Source organism: Eucalyptus grandis, chromosome 5 (genome assembly GCF_016545825.1).
Source record: "Eucalyptus grandis isolate ANBG69807.140 chromosome 5, ASM1654582v1, whole genome shotgun sequence".
Taxonomy (NCBI): domain Eukaryota; kingdom Viridiplantae; phylum Streptophyta; class Magnoliopsida; order Myrtales; family Myrtaceae; genus Eucalyptus; species Eucalyptus grandis.
The window spans coordinates 52,807,021-52,833,796 of record NC_052616.1 but is presented as its reverse complement, the minus strand read 5'-3'; the positions used below and the strand labels follow the sequence as shown (position 1 = coordinate 52,833,796).

Here is a 26,776-nt window from a genome sequence, read left to right as displayed (position 1 = left end):
CCCAAAAACTCGAAAAAATCTAAGAAGAATGGATCCTCCCAAACTCCCTCTCTTGCTTCTTCTCACATTTGCTTCCGCCATTAACGCCCAATTTTTCCCAAAGCCCTACTGTGGTTCGACAGGCAACTTCAGCGCCGACAGCACCTACCAAACAACCCTCGCCACCCTCCTCTCCTCCATCTCCACCACCAACTCCTTGTCCCTCACCTACGGCTTCTTCAACGCCTCCTCCGCCGTCTCTGGCGCCTCCCAAACCCTCTATGTCATCGGCTCCTGCCACGGGGACCTCACTGCAGAGAGCTGCCGCACCTGCCTTGATGACTCAGCCTCTGACATCCGCCGCCTCTGCCCCCTCCAGAAGGAGGCGGTCCTCTACAGCGAGAACTGCTCCGTCCGTTACTCCAACACCTCGATCTTCCGCATAGTCAAAACCGACCCTTACTACGTGCTAAACAACGTCAACGACGTCACAAGCCCAGACACGTACAACGCTGCGCTGCAGACGCTGCTGGGCCGTCTGCGGGGTGAGGCAGCTGGCGGTGGCTCGCTGAGGAAGTACGCGACAGGCAGCACAGCGGTGGATTTCGACACGATCTACGCGATGACACAATGCACGCCGGACTTGACCGACCAGCAATGCAGCGACTGCCTGGTGAAAGTCATCCCGAGACTTAGTCCGTGCTGTGCTGGGAAGATGGGAGTGAGGATCATGGCCCCGAGTTGCCAGTTCCAGTACGAGACCAATGATCGTTTCTTTGACCCGGTGGGTGAGCCACTTCCGCCGTCCCCTGCACCGGTGGCAGATGCGCTGCCTCCGCCACCAGGTAGGTTGGCTCTTGTTTAAAAGTTAGGTACAAAGCGATTATGTCTGTTTTTCTCTAGTTAATTATGCAGGTTCCATACTGATTACACCATTAATCGTTTAAATGAGTTTGAAGTACCTGCTTTATAGATCATGCAATTTATTTACGTTGGATAACTTCTTTCTTGCCAAGAGAAGGTGTGCGTTGGTCCATCTTTTCGGCAAAAGTAGATGTTGGCTACTAGTCAAGTCAACTATCATGGCCAGTTCATTGAAGCACAACTTATGGCATTCATTGCTCACAAGCGGTCATATGAGATATTTAAATTGATAATTAAAGTGAGTATAGGCTAGGGTAACGAATCATTAGCAGATCTTCCTTACTTCTCATCATTCTGTCACCACTATTTGTCAATTAATATAAACGCAAAAAGTGATACAAAAAGAAAAGAAAAGGGTATGAAAATTGCGTAGGCATAATTGAAACATTGGTGACACGCACTTGCAGGAGATCTTAGATTATTACTAGGATTATATAAAATCCGATGTCAAAGGAAAACAAAGGCTGAAACGTAGCTTAATCGTGTTTGATCATCCGAAAAATGAAGTTAATTAGGATAAGATTGATTAGCAATATTGAATATTTTAAGAATTTTTGCCGAAATCCTCTTAATAAATGACGAGGCGAGTTTTTTATTGGGTGCTGAATTAAATGGGATCAATGCATAAAATGATCAACAACTGACAAAAAAAAGGGCAAATCCACTTTATAAGAGGGTTCCAATAAGGTCTCTTACTGCATATAGCATTTCTCTAGTTAATATAAGAAATTCCTCCGTATCTTTTATATCTCTTTTTCTTTTCTTTTTTTGTCTTGGGCAAAGTACCGAAAATAGACATATATGGACCTCTATTAGGGTTTTTTAACCCTAATTAATAAAAAAGTGTAATTGATTTATTTTATCCTTTTCATTGGTGGTCCTGATGTATATAGTGGTCCCATATGTGCACATGGGGACCATCCCATAACTCAGCAGAAATCTTTGACCGGAGAACATTTGCAAACCAGCATTGGTTGTTTTCTGTGTGCACTGTCATTACTCTAATTTCCGTAAGAAATTCATGAAAGTAATAACCTAGGAGTTGAAAAGCCAACCGATTCTACCAAAAACTTTGAATTCTGGAGAATAATGTGATAATTTTCAAGTGTTAATAGTCTCTATTAGACAAAACTTGGTAAGATGACAAAATCCAGAAATCCAAATAACTTCCCCTCGAGTTATCAAAGAATGGTGCGATGTAAATTTAACATGCGTTTCATTTCCGCGTTCAGAGTGGCCCTTTAATGATTTCTCCAGTGTATTTTTCAGTGAGCAACGATCGTAAACATAATATGCCTTTGCTCTTGCAGGTGGAAAGAGCAATTTGAATAGGACTGTGATCATTGTGGTCGCCACAAGTGTTTCTGCAGTTTTTCTTGTTGGTTTTATTGTACTTCTGAGAATGAAAAGGAAGAAGCAACCCAGGCAAAGAGTTGAAGGTGAGTCTTTATCTTTTTCGCATTGGAACATCAGCTGTTCATGAGGATTTCAAAACATCGAATTGATTCTTCGATCTACATGTTCATGTGCCTGCTCGTACATGTCCATGTACACATTTCTCATTGTCTATAGTTAACATTACCTCGTCGGGCAGGCCAAAGGAACCAGTTGATTATCTATGCGTGCAGGTGCAATTATGTGTACTAAAAGTCTGTGAACTCTCATTATGAAAACTATGGAAAGACAATGATTCTCGCTCTGAATGACCATATTTTTCTCTTTCTAGGTGAGACTGCGGATGAAATTAGCACAGTGGAGTCGCTGCAATTTGATTTCGGCACCATTAGAGAGGCAACGGATAATTTCTCTAATTCCAACAAGCTTGGACAAGGAGGTTTTGGTGCTGTTTACATGGTAATAATTAACAAAGCATCCTCTAGTCTCCTATATTCAAACTTTAAGCAACAAAATAGTCATAGATCACATCAATCTGATGTTCTTCAAAACGCCTCAATGTACCAATTGACACTTACAAAGACGTACTTTGATGAAATTTCAGGGCCGGTTCTTCAATGGACAGGAAATTGCCGTGAAACGGCTATCTCATAATTCCAGCCAAGGAGAAGTAGAATTCAAGAACGAGGTCATGTTACTAGCTAAGCTACAACATAGGAACTTGGTCAGGCTCCTAGGTTTCTGTTTGGAAGGGGTCGAACATCTACTCATTTACGAGTTTGTGCCCAATTCAAGCCTTGATCAGTTCATATTCGGTATGTCTCTCGAGTAGCCATTCCTGAAATCGAATCATCATGAAATGATTAAGGGATGTCTTATAGAATGTGATTTTCAACAAAATGCACAGATCCCCTTAAGCGTGTCAATCTCAATTGGGATAGGCGTCAAAAGATAATAATGGGTGTCGCTCGAGGGCTGCTTTACCTACACGAAGATTCTCGACTTCGTATCATCCATCGGGACCTCAAAGCCAGCAACATTTTGTTGGACTCCGACATGAATCCTAAGATATCCGATTTCGGTATGGCAAGACTATTCGAGTTGGACCAGACTCAGGCAGAGACAAACCGGATTGTGGGGACCTAGTAAGTGCCACAACCTCCTAAAGTTAATACTTGCCAAAATAACATAGCCAAACTATATAGCTAACATGATGGACCCATTGTGATGCACAGCGGATATATGGCGCCAGAATATGTAATGCATGGAAACTTCTCTATCAAATCCGATGTCTTCAGTTTTGGTGTGCTGGTTTTGGAGATTGTGAGTGGGCAAAGGAACAATATTTTCCGGGGAGGCGATCATGCAGAGATCCTTATAAGCTCTGTGAGTATAAAACATACCTTCTCATTTCACATAATATTTCGGAGATCAATTTGCTCAATGTTTGTTAATATTTGCAGGTTTGGAAGAATTGGAGGGAAGGAACAATATCCAAAATCGTCGATCCCTCTATAACCTCTAGCTTGAGTACCGAAATTGTGAGGTGTGTCCACATTGGTCTACTGTGCGTCCAAGAAAATGTGGCTAACCGACCAACAATGGCCTCAGTCCTTCTCATGCTTAACAGCCACTCGGTCACACTCCAAGTGCCGTCACAACCTGCATTCTTCATGCACAGCAACATCGAATCTGATGTGTCATCTACTCAGGATTACGATTCAAGGGTGTCTGACGTCAACAGACCAAGAACCAAATCGAACCAATTCTCGAACAACGAAGTCTCTGTGACTGAGCCATATCCACGGTAGCCTTGACAAATGAGAGATCAGTATGCCCTACGTGTTAATTTATGTGTTGTCATGGTTTTCGTATCATCAAAATTACATTCTCGTGATTTAATTCTTCCTAGCAAATACCCTTTTTTTGTAGTGCTTAAGCGATATATGGAGCCAGATTTTATGTATCAATGCTTAAGCGATATATGGAGCCAAATTTTAGGTATCAAACTAAGTATATTTTCCAATTTTGTCAAAGGCATGCCATCTACATGTATGTCCATGCTAGAGATCCGAAGATATAGCTTAAAGCAGTTAAACTGGGTAAGATTGGAACCTAAAATCCCGAGTTTCTCAAGACACAAGTTTCCAGTTATTTTACCAGTTTAAGGTCCTCCTATGGCAAAAGCAATTGCTCGGACATTGATTGGTCATGAGACCTTCAGAAGGACTCTATCTCCACTTTGAAAAAGACAACTACATGAACTGACCAATTAAATAAACTAAAAGTGATCATTAGTTGTTGCGACCAAAAAATGACCAAGTCTTCTAAGTGGACATGAGATCAATACAAAAATCGATATTAAGTGATTATACCATCCATAAGTCATTGAAATGCTTGTTGATCGCAAAGATAATCGATGAACATAGTACAATTATCGACATATGATAACGAATAATCAATGATTGATACTTAGATAAATTTAGATAAATGTTAAAGGCAAAAACCGAAGACAATAACGATGTCGATTAAGGGTTAGATCAAGTGACAATTGAGAAGTCATAATGGCTTGTAGAGAAGGTCGACGTGCAATGAGGGAGAGCAATCATGGAGTCTAAATTTATGGAAATACAATTGAGTCCAATCAAAAATGAAGAGTTGTAGCTACTTATAGATAAGTTTGACGTGCAATCATGGATTATTGTCATAGAGCCTAAAATCGTGGAGATACAATTGTAATCTTTAATTTGAAAATTAACCACTTAGATAGGGTGACATTTTTTAATACACTATATAAGCCACGTTGAATCATTCGAAGGAGGACACAATCAACCACACAAACTATGCATCTTTTAGCTTATCCATTTATTTTTCAGTTCCAGAATTTACTTTCTTCTAAAGTAATTAGTCGTAGATCTTGGTTACACTTTCTACTTCCTATGCCAAAGAACCCAGTTCAATGATGTTGACACATATTTTTAAACAAAAACAAAAAAAAATAACAAAACAACAACAAAGAAAGAAAGAAAGAAAAGAGAGAGAACTCGAGGGCGGCCAGGTTGGGCCAAATTCGGGCTCGGCCCAACTTGCCTCTCCCTTTTCTTCTCTCACACGCACATGGCCTGGCCTAGCTTTGCTCTCCCTTCAACCCGGCCCATGACCTAGCCATCTTCACTCCCAAAAACCTGCAAAAAAGGAGCAGGAGAAAAGACAACAGCAGAAGCAAGGGAGTAGAGGAGAAGCAGATGATAGGGGCGAAAAAGATAGGAACGAGAAGAAGAGCAAAAGGAGCACAAATCATGGTAGAGAAGGATTGGGAAAAGGAGCGACCGAGGAAGAACGAGAGAGGGCGAGAGAGAGAAACGAGAGGGAGAACAACAACAGAGAAGGGGAGAAACAGGAAAAAAAAAAAAAAGGAGGGAGACAAAGCTTTTGGAGGTCGACCAAGTAGCCAAGAGCCCCAGGGACGCCTTGCCACCACCGGAGAGCTGCCTCGGTCATCGATCGCCGCCATTTCCTCCGGAGCTTCAGCTGGGCATTATGTCGAATGCCTGGTGTGTGTGTGTGTGCTTAGCCGAACCGGTCAAAGCTCGCATCAACTCTTTTGAGCAAGCTCCGACCCTTCTCCCATCCTCCTTTGCATTTCCTGCTATTACGGTACGCCTCGCTACCCCTTTCGGCTCGCTCTCAAGTCTCAACCAAGCCAAAAACCTCTTAGTCCGATTGTGCCCACCACGGGCTCGCCAAAATACCCAGTCAAAAGTTAGTTTTTGTTTCCCACATTTAGAGATCCAGCGCAATCAATGGGCCACTAGAAGGGACGCCATCGTCTAGCCGTACGACGAGCGTCGTCCTTCCCCCCATCTGAGGCGGCGTCTTTGTGCCCGAGTCAAAGAACCGCCCGGGCACGGCGTCACCTCCTCTGGTCGGGCCTGGCCCATTCAGGCGGGCTGATCGGCCCGCCCCCAACCGAGCCAAACCCAACTCGGCCTAGGCAAAAATAATAAAAAAATGTAGGGTTTGGTTAGGAATTGTCATGTCTTGCCCTCTTAGTGTAATTAGGCATTTATTTGCTCGTATATTAATTATATCGCACGTTTAATTTGCTTATTTTATTATGTTTAATTGCACGTGCTAAAGTTTACTGCAATTAAGATTTTGGTTGCAAATTGTTACTTTAATGATTGCATACATGCATGATCCCCTCACATGTTAGTAGATAGGTATAAAGTCAATCTAAACTGCCTAACAATTTTTTTTCTTTTAAAATGAACAAGATTAGGTACCGAAAGGGCACTAATTGGTTAATTAATATAATCAAGTCCCCGACTCTAGATTCTCTGATTGTGTAGGAAATGAGGTACACTGTCATACCTCACTTGGTTTCTAGCTGACTCCAATAGGCTAATGGCCACTCCTTATTGCAAATTTCTTGAGAACATGCCAATGTCACGCGAGATATGGGCTTGGGAGAGCTAAGCCTAATCTTGGACCATAGGCCCGTCCTTTAGGCAACACCCCTAAACCTATTTCCTCCCCCCGAGGAGTAGGTCGCCATAGCTTGGCGACTCCGCTGGGGACCTAGTTTAAACCTTAAAGGACTCGGGCCTAAATTTATCTTGTTCAAAAAATGTTTTTGTTTGGTAGCGAGGATATCGGGTACATCTCTAATGCGAGTGTTAAATGTTTATGCAGTTGGGAGTTATAAGAAGAGAAGTGATTGTTAAACCCTTGTCTTGTAGGTTTGGAGTTGGGAATGAATGTTTATATTTTGAAATTATGAAGTGTTGCTTGCTTATAAATTGTCATGTCTGTGTTCCCTACATTGCACTACACCATGACACACTACCTACAGCCGAACCTAGGCCGCATAGGATCACTTAGGATGGTATTGAAGTGGATACCACTCTGACTACAACCATGTAGTACGAGCCGCCTATCTCAACCCTAAAATTTCTTTCTTGATATCAAAGGTCCCTACCTTGGTCTGCAACCACGTGACACAGGTTGGTTCTTTGACGAAGTCGAAGTTATAGGAAACACGACCTAGCCACAATCTCGTTGGTTCGGTCTAGTAATCCTATGGCTCTATTTCGAGCCGTATAGAGTAGAAATCAAACTATATCCTATGCGTATGTCTATGTAATAAAAGAGAGAGAGAGAGAGAGAGAGAGAGAGAGAGAAGTCGTCCCCCACTATAAATATCATTCTTCTTTTTATTTGCTTTTTTTTATTATTGAATTTTCATTTAAAAATTCGTGGAGACCAATCAAATGTCCTCAATTATGTAGGCTTATAATTGAAAAAATTGACAATCACTCTTGATAAGTGAACATTGAATGCAAGTTTTAAATACTTTGATTTGGCCCCTGTTGAACACATGATTTTGTTTAAATTTCTAATTATAGGCTCAAAATGACATCTTAAAATAAAAAATAAAAATAAAAAACTTTCAAGTTGCAATTATAATGGGGCACAAAATTTGAAATTACATTTTTAATCAAATTCTATCATTCTCACATTTTGGGACTGAAATGCATTTTGTATACAAATTTCTTAAAATAGAAGTGACTTCATTTTTCTAAGAGTAAAATGACATATCAATCTTTCAAAAATCAATACCACTTTTGCATATGAAACTTTTTGAATAGAGTGGATATTCGATTGATAGCCATCGATGGGTCTTTTAATGATGCCCATTCTCTTATGATTAATCTTGGTGAAATACCAAAATCCCATAATAGGGACTATGGGGCATGAGCTGTCATCTCGATTTTGCTGTAAGAGGCGACCGCATTGAAAGATTAATTTTTCATTTACATACTAACATTGTCGTCTTTTTGCAGGTTATGTGTGATGCTCCTTGACATTCTCGTGTTTGACCACATAGAGAAGTGAATTTCTAGAGCTAAAACGAGTTTGATTTTTACTCTTATCTATGAAAGAGTTTCTTGTATTTTATCATTATTTTTATTCTTGCTAAGAATCATGTTTTCCATTTTGGGTTTTGATTGCAAATCCAATTGATTCTATTGTAAATCATGCAACTCAAATTTTTTAATGATGCAATTCAATTTCGTGAAAATCATTTTAAAATTAAAAAAAAAAAAAAAACTCAGAAGTGTTTCAAACAAACCTTATGTCTAACTTCAAAATGTTTTGAAAATGAATTTCGAGAAAACTTTGCTTAAAGCCCTCTCTTCACGTGGTCGCTTTCTCGGGTAGAATGAGGAGTTTATTAGAAATCGGCATCTACCCCTTCTAAAAGATAAAAGTGTAGGCTCATGGAACTCGAGGAGCAAGCATGTGTCAAGGCTTTGTTGGCGCCAATCTTCCATAGAGGTGGAATGAAGTTGAATTCCATTCTAGGAAGTTTCTTTATTTGGAGGTTAGGCATTGCCATCACTAGATTTTTTTTTTTTAAAGAGCTTTATCAAGACCCACATCATATGTTACTAAAAGGCTAGCACTAGGACTCTTGCACATTTTGGCAATTAAAACATTTGAACATTTGGCTGCAAGAACTTTCTAAAATCAACTTTATAGATTCGTGTCACTAAATGCTATTTTCTTATATGCTTTATCGCAAGGCAATGACGCAAATGCCTTCAGTGCCAAAATAGCCCTTCAATCCCGTTCACTTTGCATGATGAGACAAATGAAGGAAGTTGCCAAGCATCCAAAAAGGCGAATTTGAACCAATTATCCATTTCTGATACTGTTTCTGACATGACTTTCTTTTTTATTGTCAATGAGACATCGAGAGTACCAAGTTTTGTAACGTTCCAACAAACGCGATGGAGCATTATTAAGTCCTCTCATCTTAAACAAAAGAAAGATTCAAATGAGACAAAGGGTAATATTATCCCTTCCTCCATAAGAGATACCTTGGGATGTTGATCGCCCGACTTTGGAAAAAATATGTATTTCGTTCCTAAACTTGATTCTCTTTAGCATAAAAAATGACATATCCTTTTCTTTGGGTACAATATTTGCTAGAAATCGTTGACATAGACGCTAGTCGTTATATATGGCATGATTGGTTCTGACATGGACAATTTTTGTAAAATTGATTTGAATTTTCTGAATTTTTCTTTTCTTTTTTTCTTTTTCCGATTTACTCTCAGAACGGACTAGCAAGGGCCATTGTGGATGGATGCCACTGACGACGGGGAGCGAGGGTCACAACCATCTGCGATGGCCCTCACCAGCCCTTTTTGGAAGTGAATGGCAAAAAGATATATATATATATATATATATAAACTACTCATAAGAGATTCAAAAATTTTAAAAATAAAATATAAAAAATAAAATAAAGGAATCATCCACATCAAAAATTTATGACAAATTGAAAAGACTAAATTGACATATCATCAAAAGGTTTATGACAAAATTAACAAACTAGAAAGGTTTAGAATTGTATTGGGCAGCATAGTTTTAGAACGTCTAGGATAATTTTTCCTTTATTAGTAACTACAAAGTTTACCTTTTGTTCCTTTACCCAAAAAAAAAAGTTTACCTTTTTTTTATTTTGTTTGCAGAAGTCCGTCAACAGAGTTGAAGATCAACCTCTCACCCACGCCGAATCGTGACCTGTTTGCTATCTGGGCACCCGTGCCGGGCCTCTGAAGTGGTATTGTTGCTGCATTTGGCGCCATCATTCACGGAGAGATCGCCCATGAACTTTGTTTCCGATGGCCCTCTCGTAAAAGCCGCAATAAAGATGGGTTTTCCTCGATAGAGAAGTTAACAGATTGTTAAGACTAGCCCGAGACGGCTTCTCACCGATGGTTACGTCGGATTGCAAGCAAGACTCGCCCGCGTTGTAATCCGAATAGGCATGAAAAGGACTCTGAAGCTGATGATATCTTGTACTCAGCAGTGCCGAGGCTGATCCACTTTGTGCCGGTTCATGCAAAGTTGGGGAGAATAGGAGATCAGCGTCCTGGAATAAGGAATGTCTAAAGGAAGCTAAGGGTCCATTTGTTTTGCAGAAAATAGATAATTTAGAAAATATTTTCCTAAAAACCATCTTTTATATTGATCGAAAAAAGTAATTAGCGAGAAATTTTTTTTTATTGACAATAATTTATGTCTCAAAATTTTTGGTGAACCATGAAAGTATTTATCCTTTTTGTATGCGATACGGGATCATTTTAGGAAAAATATTTTTCAAATCACTTATTTTTCATGAAACAAACGAAGCTTTAAGTGGAATTCGGAATGTTGCACTAGAACTCTCGATGCACTTCTACCTAGAAACACTTTACTTTCACATCCAAATAATTACTAACTTTTGATGTTACTTTCATAGAGAGAGTAAGTTTTTCACATTAGTAAGTAACTTTCCCCGCAAAAAACTTTTCTAAGCAGCTTATTTGCCATGTACGTTAAAAAGCTAGACTACATATAGCCGTACCTTAATCAGAAACTTTTATAATCAATAGTTAATGGCCAATTGAAAAATCGAAATTTGGGGGCAATGTTCTACTTAGGAATTCCAAATATGGTTGATCCATTCAATAACAATTATTCAATTCGTAAGTTCTTTCTTTTCATTTTTTTTTCTTACTGTGTTGAATTATTGCTGCGGTCGTCCTTGGTTTACCGAATCTTATTCTCCCATTCCAATTAGTACTACCCTTTAGGTGTCTTTGATCTTGATTAATCCGTCTAAATAAAAAATGATCACCACTTTTCAAACTGTTCTATTCAAATTTAGAATATTATTAAAATTTTAAATATTACCCAAAATTCCATATAAATGAATTTACGGTCAATTCTGAAAAAGAAAACGCAGCACATAGTTCGTGCTCGTCATGGAAGGGCGCTTTGACCCGGGCCATAAGGACGCGTGTTGGAAAAGATCAACTTCGAAGATTCTATTGTTTCCATTTTCGTAATAGTCCGAGTCAACTCCAATCTCAATCATCGGTCATAAGATATATTATACAATATAGACTGCAACCTTCGTAGCAATTGCTTAAAGTCAATATGGAATAGTAGTGGCCCGGTCTTGAGGCAAAGATAAGCGTGTTATCACATAAGTCAAGATCAATGATGAGTATATATATATAATAAAAAATTTAGAGAGAAGCGGAAAAGTCGGGATTTGATCGAACAGATTGTTGCACACAATTGAATATTTCACATAATTTTATGGGCAAATGTTCGAAATCTAGGCTCTATGTTGTGTGTTCTAAGCTATGTAGCATTTAAAATGCTGTCGTGATGAATCATCTATATAACAAACTTATTTTAAGTGGTCGGGAAAGCAAACGTCCTGAACACAAATTTGATGTTGATATTGGACGTTGAAGTTAACCAAAACCCATGATTCGCTTTAGGAACACCATTCTGATTCGTTCAAAAAGTTTTTCAGCATAAGGACGATTATCGAGCAAGAGGGGCAAGTTTGAAAAGGAAAAGGCTAATGCTAACATTTGTAAAATAATAATAATAAAAATAATAAAAATAAAATGTTGTTAGTTGATAAGTGGGAAGAAGGTTCTCTAGACCCATTAAATGTTTCGAGTTGGAAAACTATCCAAAACAATTGTAAACATATTGTTCAACGGTCAATTCAATCTTAAATCTTTCAATTTTATCAATTTAATTCAAAATCTTTTGATAATTTATCGATCTAGTCCAAATATTTTAACAATCTACCAATTTAATCCCAAACATTTTTACAATGTGCTAATTTAGTCTTAAACATTTTAATCATTTATTAATTTAGTCCTTCCGGCCAATTTTGGTTAGAAATCATTGACATGACAATCTAGTTAGTGACAATCATCCTACTTGGCACAGCTAGTGCCAACATAAATAATTTTTACAATTTTAAATTTAATTTAATTTTCCTTAATTTATCATAATTTTTTGTTCTTTTATTTTTCTTACTCTCTAGTGAGGTCACTGCTCAACTAGGTGAGGGTCACAACTCCCTCACCGGCCATAGGCGAGGGCATCCTAACTCTTGCCCAAATATAGGCAAAGGTGTAGCGACCAAGGTCGGCTAGCGACCTCTCTGGCGGAGAAAGAAAAGAGAAGAAGAAAAAGAAAGTAAAAGAAAAACGAAAAAATTAAATAATTCAGAAAAAAAAATTAAAAATTAAAAATACAAAAATTTTCCATGTCAATGCCAAACAAACGACACGGGACAACTACATTGACTAAACTACCACATCAACAGTGTTCAGCCAAAATTATCGAATGACTAAATTGATAAATTGTTAAAAAATTTAACACTAAATTGGCACAATTAAAATGTTAATGACTAAATTGGCAAATCATCAAAAAATTTAGAACTGAATTGGGTGTTGTACAAAAGGTATAAGACTTTTTTTACAATTATCCGCGTTTTGATATGATCTTGGAGAAAGAATAATACTAGGTGTACTCAAACTTCTTGCAATAATAATTCACTCAATGACGAGAAATGTTTTAGCAAGAAAAATTCTAAGCTCGTGTTAGTTACATCATACAAAACAAGCAAAACCAAGCAGGAAATAATGAAGTATAGCCCACGTCTCATCTGTGGCGTATTACGTTAGACTGTTGTAGTAGCAAATTGCTGGAATTTCACGAATAAGATGTTGCACACTCCACCAATCATAGCGAAAATATCGGTCTCTCCTCATTGCCCAAAAGATTGCTGGGTTATTAAGGTCTTTAAAGACTTTTCGGAGGTTTTCAACAATACAGCGGATGTCTTTCGGTCGGGTAATAATCCGTCTAGCAACCATTGATTTTTTTTTTTTTTTCATACAGGCGTCAGTGAAATTAGCAAATAAGGAGGGCGATTCCTTCTTAAATGAAGCAGTATTGGTCATGAAGGCAAAATTACTCAAAAGGTATAAGAATATTCCATATGTTTGTTTGTGTCCACTATCTTAAATTCAAGGTTAAGTTGAATCGAAACTCTGCTCGTTCCATATTAACAAAATTTGGGGCTTGTGAGGATGTCTAAGTGGAATAGATATTAGCGATGTTGAGAAATTGGTTCTAAAATATGTCCGATGCATATGCCAATTGATTTGAGACGATGAATGCTATCCCACGAGTAGAGATGGCGCCTTCACCGAGCAATGCCTAGAAAGTTGTATATCAATGCTTCGTAAAAAGAACGATACCCCTATGGCTTTTGCTAGCTCGTTGTCTTCATCTACCAGTGAGACCGAGGTGTAATTAATAACAAACTCCATTAACTCCATCCAAATAATCGGCCATGACGACAACATCGACATTCTAAATTGATCACAAAGCTGAGTTTCGTGTTTCTCAATCCTTTCTACCACGGCTCATAACTTATCTATCCCTTGGTTCATTGTAACATCCCACGTTCCGTCCTGGCCAAAAGATTTTGAAAGATAAGAGGAGATGTTTGACTGCGAAAAATATAGAAATGGCTGGTTGAGAATTCAAATATTTACATTCATCTGGCCTCCACTTGGTCAATCACTGGTTTTCTGGCAAAGAAAAAGAAAAGATTCAATGATTTCGCACGTATCAAAATTCAAGCCGCCACAACCCCCATTCCAAGTCAAAAGTCGCGGCCGAAGCAGATTCGACCAGGCGAACTTTAGTAGGAGCTACACAAGCTATTAATCAAGGAGAGGCCCGAAACACCAAATCAAAAAAAAGAAAAAAGACAGATGGATCCTCGGAATCTCCGTCTCTTGCTTCTTCTCGTGTTTGCTTCCACCATCGACGCCCAAGATCTCTTCCCAAAGCCGTACTGTGGTTCGACCGGCAACTTCAGCGCCGACAGCACCTACCAAACCACCCTCACCGCCCTCCTCTCCTCCATCTCCACCACCAACTCCTTGTCCCTCACCTACGGCTTCTTCAACGCCTCCTCCGCCGTCTCCAGCGCCTCCCAGACCCTCTATGTCATCGGCTCCTGCCGCGGCGACCTCACCGCCGAGAGCTGCCGCACCTGCCTCAATGGCTCAGCCTCCGACATCCGCGATCTATGCCCCCCAGAAGGAGGCGGTCCTCTACAGCGAGAACTGCACCGTCCGTTACTCCAACACCTCGATCTTCCGCACACTCAAAACCGACCCTGACTACCAGCTGTTCAACGTGAACAACGTCACGAGCCCAGACACGTACAACGCTGCGCTGCAGACGCTGCTGGACCGTCTGCGGGGCGAGGCGGCGGGCGGCGGCTCGCTGAGGAAGTACGCGACGGGCAACACATCGGTGGGTTTCAACACGATCTACGCGATGACACAATGCACGCCGGACTTGACCGACCAGCAATGCAGCGACTGCCTGGTGACAGTCATCGGGAGACTTGGGCAGTGCTGTGCCGGGAAGATGGGAGTGAGGATCATGGCCCCAAGTTGCCAGTTCCGGTACGAGACCAATGATCGGTTCTTCGACCTGGTTGGCGAGCCACTTCCGTCGGCGCCCGCACCGCTATCACCGGCGGCAGACGCACCGCCTCCTTCGCCAGGTTTGTGTTATTTTTTTCTATAATTCGAGTGGATTAAAATCATCTAAATTATTAATTATGTGGATTTCACATGACATTTACACCGTAATCCGTTCAAATATGCTCAATTTAGATGTTCTTTAGATCATGTAAATTTTTTGGTTGGATAAACGCGTCTTTGCCAAACACGGGTGGGTTGGTCCATATTTTCGACAAAAGAAGGAATGGTCCCCTAACTCTAATCATTGATGCATCTCCAAGCTGTCATGAGATTTTTAAAGCCCAGGCTAGGGTAATGAATCATTAGCAGATCTTCCTTACTTCTCGTCAGTCATTCACCCCTTTTTGTCAATTAATATAAACGCAAAAAGTTCTTTGACACAGCGCAAAAAATGGGAAAGAAAATTTCGACGCCATAATTGAAACATTCGTGACACGCACTTGCATGAGATCTTAGATTATTACTACAACTTTGCAGTATCAGACGTCAAAGGAAAAGAGAAGCCGAAACTTACCTTAATTGAGCTTCATCGTCTGAAGATGAAGTTAAAAAGAATTAGATTGATTAGCAATATTAGACATTCTAAGAAGTTTTACTGAAAGCTTTTTATTTAAATAACGAGGCGAACTTTTATTGGGCGCTGAAAGAAATTGGACCGATGATGCATTAAATGATCAACAACCAATTAGAAATCAGCACGTCATTTAATCAGAGGGTTTTGGTAAGATCTCTTATTACATAAAGCATTCCTCGAGATTGAGTTAGATAAGAAAATCCTCTATATTTTTTATATCTAATTATTTGGTCTTAATCCTAAAGATAGACGGCTGTATAGACGGCTGTATTCTGACCTTTCAAGTGTTTTATAATGATAAGATAGGACGGGCCAAGATTTTCTTTTTTTTTTTTTAAAAAGAATCAAATGAATGAAAACTAAGACCAAAGCACGATGGATTCGAATACAGCTGCCGTGAGGGTGACCCAACCCGGCAACGACCGGCGTGATTGTTGTCGTATCCATCACAGTAATAGAGCAATGAATTAGGATTAACATTAATTTTTCTCCCTTCTCTTTTATTCTTTTCGTCGCTGTTCCTCATGCATATAGTGGTCCCGTATGTGCATATGGGGAGCATCTAATAACTCGGCAGAAATCTTTGACCTGAGCATTTGCAAACCAGCATTGGTAGTTCCTAGCTCCACTCGGTTTCTGTAAACCGTTGCACTGCCATTACTCTGATTTCCGTAAGAAATTCATGAAAGTAATGAACTTGTGGTTGAAAAGGTAACCGATTATACCCGAAAACTTCAAATTCTAGAGAATAATGTGTTATTTTTCAAGTGTTAATGCTCTCCATTAGACAAATCTTGGTAAAACGACAAAATCCAGAAATCCAAATAACTTTCCCTCGAGTTATCAAAGAATGGTGCAATGTATGTTTAAAATGTGTTCCGTTTCCACGTTCTTTGAAATGGCGCTTGAGTGATTTCTCCAGTGTATTACTATGTAATCGGTAAGCAATGATCCTAAACATGATGTGCCTTTGCTCAAGCAGGTGGAAAGAGAAGTTCAACGAAGACTGTGATCATTGCAGTTGCGACAAGTGCTTCTGCGGTCCTTGTTATCGGCGTTGTCATACTCCTGATAATGAAAAGGAAGCGGAAGCAGCCCAGACAAAGAGTTGAAGGTGAGTCTGACTTTTGGCATTGGAACAGCTACTGTCCATGAGGTTTAAAGGATCATGAAATTAATGAAGTTGACTATTTACTATGCTTTTCTACCAGCACGATATTGACAATTAGGCCAACATTTTCCAAAAAAATTGGGTTGAGAATTACAGAACATGGAATTGATATTTCGAACTTTACATTCATGCGCACCGCTTGGACATGTCCAATTACACATTTCTCATTTACTGTAGTTAGCATAAACTGAATGAGCAGGCCAAAATAGGAAGTTGATATTAATCCCTGCAGGTGCGACTCTATATACTAAAAGTTTGACAAGCTTTTATAATAAACACTATGATAAAGACATTCATGCTCTGAATGACTTCATATTTCTCTTTCTAGGTGAAGTTGAGGATGAAATCAGCACAGCAGAGTCACTGCAATTTGATTTGGGCACTATTAGAGCGGCAACTGATAACTTCTCTGATTCCAAGAAGCTTGGACAAGGCGGTTTCGGTGCCGTTTACATGGTACTAATTAACAAAGCATCCTCTAGTCACTTCTATTCGAAATTCAAGCAACAAAATAGTCATAGATGACATCAATGTGATACTCTTCTAAATGCTTCAATTATATATCGATACTCATGAGGATCTAATTTGATGAAATTTTAGGGTCGGCTCTCCAACGGACAAGAAATTGCGGTAAAACGGCTGTCGCAGAATTCTGGACAAGGAGAAGTAGAATTCAAGAATGAGGTCATGTTATTAGCTAGGCTACAACATAGGAACTTGGTCAGGCTCCTTGGATATTGCCTAGAAGGAGTTGAGCGGCTTCTCATTTACGAGTTTGTGCCCAATTCAAGCCTTGACCAGTTCATATTCGGTATGTTTCTCAAGTTGTCATTCCTGAAATCAGATCCTCATGAAATGATTAAGGGAGTTCTTATAGAATGCGATTTTCAACAAAATGTGTAGATCCCCTAAAGCGTGCAAATCTCAATTGGGATAGGCGCCACAAAATAATAATGGGTGTTGCTCGAGGGATGCTTTACCTACATGAGGACTCTCGACTTCGTATCATTCATCGGGACCTCAAAGCCAGCAATATTTTGTTGGACTCGGACATGAATCCTAAAATATCAGATTTTGGTATGGCGAGGCTGTTTGAGTTGGACCAAACTCAAGCAGAGACGAACCGAGTCGTGGGGACATAGTAAGTGCCACAACCACCTATAGCTAATGCTTACCAAAATAACATGGGCAACCTATAGAGCTAATATGATGGATTTATTGTGATGCACAGCGGTTATATGGCACCAGAGTATGCAATGCATGGAAACTTCTCTGTCAAGTCCGATGTCTTCAGTTTCGGAGTGCTAGTTTTGGAGATTGTAAGTGGTCAAAGGAACAATCTTTTCCAAGTGGGCGATAACACAGAGGTCCTTATAAGCTATGTGAGTATAAGAACATATCTTCTTATTTTGTATATTGCTTCAGAGATCAATCTGCTCAATGTTTGTCATATGTTTGCAGGTTTGGAAGAATTGGAGGGAAGGAACAATATCAAATATCATTGATCCCTGTATAACTTCTAATTTGAGTACTGAAATTGTGAGGTGTGTCCACATTGGTCTACTGTGCGTCCAAGAAAATGTGGTTAATCGACCGACAATGGCCTCAATCCTTCTCATGCTTAACAGCCACTCCGTCACACTCCAAGTGCCATCACAACCTGCGTTCTTTTTGCACAGCGGCAACGAGTCCGATATGTCATCAACGCAAGATTACAGTTCGAGAGTGCCTGAGGTCGACAAATCAAGAAACAAATCAAACCAGTCCTTGAAAAAGGAGGCCTCCATGACCGAGCCATATCCACGGTAGCCTTGACAAACGGTAGATAGTCATAGTGTGCCCTAAGCGTTAATTTGTGTGTTTGTCATGGTTTTCAAATTATCAAAATTACATTCTCATGATTTAATTATTCCCAGCAATTAATGTTTTTGTGTAGTGTTTAAGTGACATACTGAGCCAGATTTTACGCATCAAGCTAGATGCATTTTCCAATTTAGTCATAGGCGTGCCTTCTACATGTATGTCCATGTTAGTTAGGAATTGCTATTTAAAGATATAGCCCAAAACAGTTAAATTGGCTAAGAGTCGAACCTAAAATCACGAGTTTCTCAAGACACAAATTTCCAACTATTTTACTAGTTTAAGGTTCTCCTAAGGTTAGAGCAATTGCTCAAACGATGATCGTTCATGAGACTTGAGAAGGATCTATGACTACTTTGAACAAGACAACTACTTGAACTCACCAATTAAATCAAATAATAATGAACATGAGTTGTGGACACCTAAAAATGATCGAGTCTATTTTAATCAGCAGCGCGGCGAAAGCGGATCGTAAATTTATAATTATGTCGGGAGTTATAAAAATTGATCGAAATAAAACGAGGAACAATAAAAGAAAAGGACATCGAAAATTTGCATGGTTCGGTCCGAATGTCGGAATCTACGTCCATAGAGAGAGCCAGCAAATTAATCTACTATAAATTGAAGAATTATAGAATTACAATTCACATGTACTCAAGTGTTTTCCAGCCCTACTTTATACCCGATACCCAAGGTGTTTAACAAAACTAACTCAATGGACTAAGACTCCACACAAATCTCTCTGAGCTCACGTCTCTCTCGCTCTCGTCTCTCGAGCTCTTTTCCTTTCGCTCTCTCTGCCGAGCTCTATTCTTTCGCTCTCTCTCGAGCTTCAGACGTCTTCACCTTTTATCGGTTGAAGGGGAGGAAACAAAACAAAATAAACTTGTACTCCACAATTGTCATAACGGTGCCGATCTTCAAAGCATGCGCCTCCATGCAATTAATGATAGCGTGTGAGCGAATGACCAGCATGCACTAACACACGTAGAATACCTTCTGCCTTCCCTCTTTCTTTATTAATAAAAACAAGAGAAGCCCACAAAAGATGACCAAGAAGAGTGGGTGAATTCGGCACCTACGTGATAGGCTTCTGAAGCAGCAAGTGTTGACCAACTCTTTTCTACACATGCATTTAATGGCGTAGAAGAAAACTTGGACGATCAACTCTTTAGAAATCATGCTGACAAAAGAGAAGAATCCCATGGATTGTGGCCTTCATTTCCAACGTGAAGCGCAGATCGAGAGCGGGATTCTTTTGGCTCCTATCACACGCCATTCCTCGTCAAATGCTCCGCAGACGTTGTTTCTCGTTTTAGCATATCCATATTTTGCGTGTATTAGAAATTGTATATAAATTCAAACTTCAGACATAATTTAATTATTCTTTTAAATTGACTTGACATTGATACAAAATTCGATATTGAGTGATTCTCCCATTGACAAGTCGTTGGTAGCAAAAATGCTTGTTAATGGCCAACACAATCAATAAACATACTACAATTATCAACATATGATAATGACTGGTCGACGATTGACACTTAGATAAATCTAAATAAATGTTGAAGGCAAAATCTAAAGACAATAAAGATGTTGATTAACGGTTAGATCAAGTTACACTTGAGAAGTCTTAACGGCTTGTAGAGAAAGTTGATATGCAATCATGGAGAGTGATCATGGAGTCTAAACTTGTGGAGATGCATTTGAGTCTAGTGACAACAAAAGAGTTATAATCGTTTATAGATAAGTTTGACATGTAATCACGGATTGTGATCATGGAGATTAAAATCATGGAGATGCAATTGTAACCTTTAAGTTGAATGTTAACCAGTATTGGATATTGTTACATTTTGTTATACGCTTTATGGGCTCTATTGAATCGTTCTAGAGGAGGATACAGTCAACCACACCAACTGTGTATATTTTCCCCGTGTAAAACTTTCTAGGCAGCTTATTTGTTGTGTATGATAAAATGTTGGATTACATATAGCAGTGCCTTAACCGGAAACTTTAATCATCAGTGCTTGATAGCCAATTGGAAAATCGAAATTCAGGGTCAATGTTCTACTTAAGGTGTTCAAAATACAGTTGATCCATTCAACAACAATTATTCAATTGGCAAGACCATTCTTTTCATTTCTTTATTTCTTACCGTGTTGACTTTGTAGTCGTCCTTGGTTTACCTTATCATATTCTCTCACTCCAATTAGCACTCCCACTAGGTTTCTTTCTTCTTGATCAATCTATCCAAGTCAGAAATGGTTACCCGTTTCAAACTGTACCATTCAAATTTAGAATATTATTTAAATTTTAAATATTATCTGAAATTCCATATATGTGAGTTTCCGTGTCGATAAGTACATATTATTAGAGTTTTAGATGTTTGGGATGAAAAAAGACATCAATAAGATTTAGATTAAATAAAAGATAAAGCTATCGGTTATTAAAATTGAAAGTCACATGTTATAATAAAATTCTGAAAAGGAAACGCAGCACATAGTTCGAGCTCGTCACGGGGCCATAAGAATGCGTGTTGGAAAAGATCAACTTCGAAGATTCTATCGTTCCCACTCTTGTCATTGTCCGTGTCTACTCCAAGCTCCACCATTGCTTACATGATAATATAAAATATAGTCTGCGATCTTCCTGGCAATTGCTTAAAGTCAATATGATATCATAGTTACCTGGCCTTGAGACCAGGATAAACGTGTTATCACAGAAGTCGAGATCAACTATCAAAAGTGGGTACGAATGCAAAAAAATATAATAAAAATTTTCGAGAGGAGCGGAAAAGTCGGTATTTGATACAATAGATCGTTCCGCGTGATTGGATGTTTCGCATAGTTTTGTGGGCAAGTGTTCAAAATCTAGGCTGTATATCTTATGCGTTCAAAGCTATATATCATTTAAAGTGCCACCATGATGAATCAAATGTATAACAAACTTAAAGCAGTCCGGATAGTATAAGCCCTAAATATAAATTTGATGTTGATATTGAATGTTGACGTTGACCAAAACCTATGCTTCGCTTCAGGAACACTGTTTTGATTCGTTCAAAAGCAAAGTTTTTCAACATAATATGGATAACATCTGTAAAAACAATTTTCAACTGTTGTTTGTTGATGAGTGGGAAGGTTCTGTAGACCCATTAATGTTTCGTTGAGAAAGAATAATACTAGATGTACTAAAATTTCCTGCAAAAATACTTTACTAAATGACGAGAAATGTTTGAGTAAGGGAAAGTGCTAATATTGTCCCACAGAAAGATCAAAACCAAGCAGGCAATAATGAAGTATAGCCCAGGTCTCTTTTGAAGCGGCGTTAGCCATGAAGGCGAAATTACTCAAATGGTACAAGAACGTTCCACCTGTTTGAGTCCTTTGTCCTCAAGGTTCAAGTTGAATCGAAACTCTGTTTGTTCTATATTACCAAAAATTGGGGCTATGTGAGGATGTCCAAGTGGAGGAGATATTAGCAATGGTGAGGAATTGGTTCTACAATAAGTATGATGCATATGCCAACCGAGTGGAGATGGTGCCGTTACCGAGTAATGCCTAAAAATCTGTATATCATTGCTTCATGAAAGGAAGAGGCTTTTGCTAGCTCTTTTTGTCTTCATCTATCAATAAGGTTGAGACATATTTGACAACTCAATATTCAAACTACATTCAAAGAGTTGACCAAGACAATATCGACATCCTTAAATGATCATAACCTTTCTACGACGGTTGATAACTTACTAAACCCACAAGGTTCATTGCATCATCAATGCCCATGCTAAGTGCTAGCCGAAAGATTGGGAAAGATAATGGGAGATCATTAACTGCAAAAAAAATATAGAAATGGCTGGTTGAGAGGAGGAATGATCCAAAAAGTTTCATTCATCTGTCCTCCATTTGGTTATTCACTGGTTTTCTCGCAAAGAAAAAAGAAAAGGTTCAATAATTTCAATAGTATCAAAATTCAAGCCGCCACAGACCCCACTCCAAATTAGAACGTGTGGACAAATAGAGATTTCGACGAAGCAACCTGCGTAGGAGCTACGCAAGCTATATATTCATACATTATTAGCCTATCGACACCGATCAAAGAAAGACCCCAAAAACCCGAAAAAAATCTAAGAAGAATGGATCCTCCCAAACTCCCTCTCTTGCTTCTTCTCACATTTGCTTCCGCCATTAACGCCCAATTTTTCCCAAAGCCCTATTGTGGTTCGACTGGCAACTTCAGCGCCGACAGCACCTACCAAACCACCCTCGCCACCATCCTCTCCTCCATCTCCACCGCCAACTCCTTGTTCCTCACCTACGGCTTCTTCAACGCCTCCTTCGCCGTCTCCGGCGCCTCCCAAACCCTCTATGTCATCGGCTCCTGCCACGGCGACCTCACCTCCGAGAGCTGCCGCACCTGCCTCAATGGCTCAGCCTCCGACATCCGCCGCCTCTGCCCCCTCCAGAAGGAGGCGGTCCTCTACAGCGAGAACCGCTCCGTCCGTTACTCCAACACCTCGATCTTCCGCACAGTCAAAACCGACCCTTACTACGTGCTAAACAACGTCAACGACGTCACAAGCCCAGACACGTACAACGCTGCGCTGCGGACGCTGCTGGACCGTCTGCGGGGTGAGACAGCGGGCGGCGGCTCACTGAGGAAGTACGCGACGGGCAACACATCGGCGGTTTTCAACACGATCTACGCGATGACACAATGCACGCCGGACTTGACCAACCAGCAATGCATCGACTGCCTGGTGACAGTCATCGGGAGACTTGGGCAGTGCTGTGCTGGGAAGATGGGAGTGAGGATCATGGCCCCGAGTTGCCAGTTCCAGTACGAGACCGATGATCAGTTCTTCGATCCGGTGGGTGAGCAACTTCCGCCGTCCCCTGCACCGGTGGCAGATGCGCTGCCTCCGCCACCAGGTTGGTTGGCTCTTGCTTAAAAGTTAGGTACAAAGCGATTATGTCTTTTTTTCTATAGTTAATTATGCGGGTTCCATACAGATTACACCATTAATCGTTTAAATGAGTTTGAAGTACCTGCTCTATAGATCATGCAATTTATTTACGTTGGATAACTTCTTTATTGCCAAGAGAAGGTGTGCGTTGGTCCATTTTTTCGGCAAAAGTAGATATAGGCTACCAGTCAAGTCAAGTATCATGGCCAGTTCATTGAAGCACAACTTATGGCATTCATTGCTCACAAGCGGTCATATGAGACATTTAAATTGATAATTAAAGTGAGTATAGGCTAGGGTAACGAATCATTAGCAGATCTTCCTTACTTCTCATCATTCTGTCACCACTATTTGTCAATTAATATAAAACGCAAAAAGTGCACAAAAAAAAAAAAAAGGGTATGAAAATGCGTAGGCATAATTGAAACATTGGTGACACGCACTTGGAGGAGATCTTAGATTATTACTAGGACTATATAAAATCCGATGTCAAAGGAAAAGAGAGGCTGAAACGTAGCTTAATTGTGTTTGATCATCCGAAAAATGAAGTTAATCAGGATAAGATTGATTAGCAATATTGAATATTTTAAGAAATTTTGCCGAAATCCTATTAATAAATGACGTGGCGAGTTTTTTATTGGGTGCTGAATTAAATGGGATCCATGCATAAAACGATCAACAACCGACAAAAAATGGGCAAATCCACTTTATAAGAGGGTTCCAATAAGGTCTCTTATTGCATATAGCATTTCTCGAGTTAGTATAAGAAATTCCTCCGTATCTTTTATATCTCTTTTTTTTTTGTCTTGGGCATAGTACCGAAAATAGACATATATGGACCTCTATTAGGGTTTTTAACCCTAATTAATAAAAAAAGTGTAATTGATTTATTTTATCCTTTTCATTGGTGGTCCTGATGTATATAGTGGTCCCATATGTCCACATGGGGAGCATCCCAAACTCAGCAGAAATCTTTGACCAGAGAACATTTTTTTTTTTTTTTTGGTCAAAGACCAGAGAACATTTGCAAACCAGCATTGGTTGTTTCTGTGTGCACTGTCATTACTCTAATTTCCGTAAGAAATTCATGAAAGTAATAACCTAGGAGTTGAAAGAGCCAACCGATTCTACGAAAAACTTTGCATTCTGGAGAATAATGTGATAATTTTCAAGTGTTAATAGTCTCTATTAGACAAAACTTGGTAAGACGACAAAATCCAGAAATCCAAATAACTTCCCCTCGAGTTATCAAAGAATGGTGCGATGTAAATTTAACATGCGTTTCGTTTCCGCGCTCAGAGTGGCCCTTTAGTGATTTCTCCAGTGTATTTCTCAGTGAGCAATGATCGTAAACATAATATGCCTTTGCTCTTGCAGGTGGAAAGAGCAATTTGAATAGGACTGTGATCATTGTGGTCGCCACAAGTGTTTCTGCGGTTTTTCTTGTTGGTGTTATTGTACTTCTGAGAGTGAAAAGGAAGAAGAAACCCAGGCAAAGAGTTGAAGGTGAGTCTTTATCTTTTTCGCATTGGAACATGAGCTGTTCATGAGGATTTCAAAACATCGAATTAATTCTTCGATCTACATGTTCATGTGCCTGCTCGGACATGTCCATGTACACATTTCTCATTGTCTATAATTAACAATACCTCGTCGAGCAGGCCAAAGGAACCAGTTGATTATCTATGCGTGCAGGTGCAATTATGTGTACTAAAAGTTTGTGAACTCTCATTATGAAAATTATGGAAAGACAATAATTCTCGCTCTGAACGACCATATTTTTCTCTTTCTAGGTGAGGCTGTGGATGAAATTAGCACAGTGGAGTCGCTGCAATTTGATTTCGGCACTATTAGAGAGGCAACGGATAATTTCTCTAATTCCAAGAAGCTTGGACAAGGAGGTTTTGGTGCTGTTTACATGGTAATAATTAACAAAGCATCCTCTAGTCTCCTATATTCAAACTTTAAGCAACAAAATAGTCATAGATGACATCAATCTAACGTTCTTCAAAATGCCTCAATGTACCAATTGACACTTACAAAGACCTACTTTGATGAAATTTCAGGGCCGGCTCTACAATGGACAGGAAATTGCAGTGAAACGGCTGTCTCATAATTCCAGCCAAGGAGAAGTAGAATTCAAGAATGAGGTCATGTTACTAGCTAGGCTACAACATAGGAACTTGGTCAGGCTCCTAGGTTTCTGTTTGGAAGGGGTGGAACGTCTACTCATTTACGAGTTTGTGCCCAATTCAAGCCTTGATCAATTCATATTCGGTATGTCTCTCGAGTAGCCATTCCTGAAATCGAATCATCATGAAATGATTAAGGGATGTCTTATAGAATGTGATTTTCAACAAAATGCACAGATCCCCTGAAGCATGCCAATCTCAATTGGGATAGGCGTCAAAAGATAATAATGGGTGTCGCTCGAGGGCTACTTTACCTACACGAAGATTCTCGACTTCGTATCATCCATCGGGACCTCAAAGCCAGCAACATTTTGTTGGACTCCGACATGAATCCTAAGATATCTGATTTCGGTATGGCAAGACTATTCGAGTTGGACCAGACTCAGGCAGAGACAAATCGGATCGTGGGGACCTAGTAAGTGCCACAACCTCCTAAAGCTAATACTTGCCAAAATAACATAGCCAAACTATATAGCTAATATGATGGACCTATTGTGATGCACAGCGGATATATGGCGCCAGAGTATGCAATGCATGGAAACTTCTCGATCAAATCCGATGTCTTCAGTTTTGGTGTGCTGGTTTTGGAGATTGTGAGTGGGCAAAAGAATAATATTTTCCGGGCAGGTGATCATGCGGAGATCCTTATAAGCTCTGTGAGTATAAAACATACCTTCTCATTTCGCATGATATTTCAGAGATCAATTTGCTCAATGTTTGCTAATATTTACAGGTTTGGAAGAATTGGAGGGAAGGAACAATATCCAAAATCATCGATCCCTCTATAACCTCTAGTTTGAGTACCGAAATTGTGAGGTGTGTCCACATTGGTCTACTGTGCGTCCAAGAAAATGTGGCTAACCGACCGACAATGGCCTCAGTCCTTCTCATGCTTAACAGCCACTCGGTCACACTGCAAGTGCCGTCACAACCTGCATTCTTCATGCACAGCGACATCGAATCCGATATGTCATCTACTCAAGATTACAATTCAAGGGTGTCTGACGTCGACAGATTAAGAAGCAAATCGAACCAATTCTCGAACAACGAGGTCTCTGTGACTGAGCCATATCCACGGTAGCCTTGACAAATGAGAGATCAGTATGCCCTACATGTTAATTTTTGTGTTTCTCATGGTTTTCATATCATCAAAATTACATTCTCATGATTTAATTCTTCCTAGCAAATACCCTTTTTTTGTAGTGCTTAAGCAATATATGGAGCTAGATTTTATGTATCAAACTGAGTGTATTTTCCAATTTTGTCAAAGGCACGCCATCT

The 26,776-nt window shown here is 39.7% G+C and overlaps 1 protein-coding gene and 1 pseudogene across 3 annotated transcripts; both read left to right on the top strand.

Annotated features, from left to right (window-relative positions):
• Positions 1 to 26,776, top strand: LOC104430690 (putative receptor-like protein kinase At4g00960). 3 transcript variants are annotated; one of them, XM_039311821.1, is made up of 7 exons: positions 1 to 824; positions 2,214 to 2,342; positions 25,097 to 25,224; positions 25,370 to 25,580; positions 25,673 to 25,910; positions 26,001 to 26,151; positions 26,229 to 26,776. In XM_039311821.1, exons 1-7 carry the CDS (start codon positions 29 to 31, stop codon positions 26,574 to 26,576), a joined length of 2,001 nt encoding a protein of 666 aa, XP_039167755.1. In that variant the 5' UTR covers positions 1 to 28; the 3' UTR covers positions 26,577 to 26,776. The 3 variants fall into 3 exon arrangements, with proteins under 3 accessions (XP_039167755.1, XP_039167756.1, XP_039167754.1); XM_039311822.1 differs by lacking the exons at positions 25,097 to 25,224; positions 25,370 to 25,580; positions 25,673 to 25,910; positions 26,001 to 26,151; positions 26,229 to 26,776 and adding exons at positions 2,630 to 2,757; positions 2,903 to 3,113; positions 3,206 to 3,443; positions 3,534 to 3,684; positions 3,762 to 4,283; XM_039311820.1 differs by lacking the exons at positions 1 to 824; positions 2,214 to 2,342 and adding exons at positions 22,442 to 23,268; positions 24,681 to 24,809.
• On the top strand, positions 13,926 to 18,494 carry LOC108959586 (annotated as a pseudogene).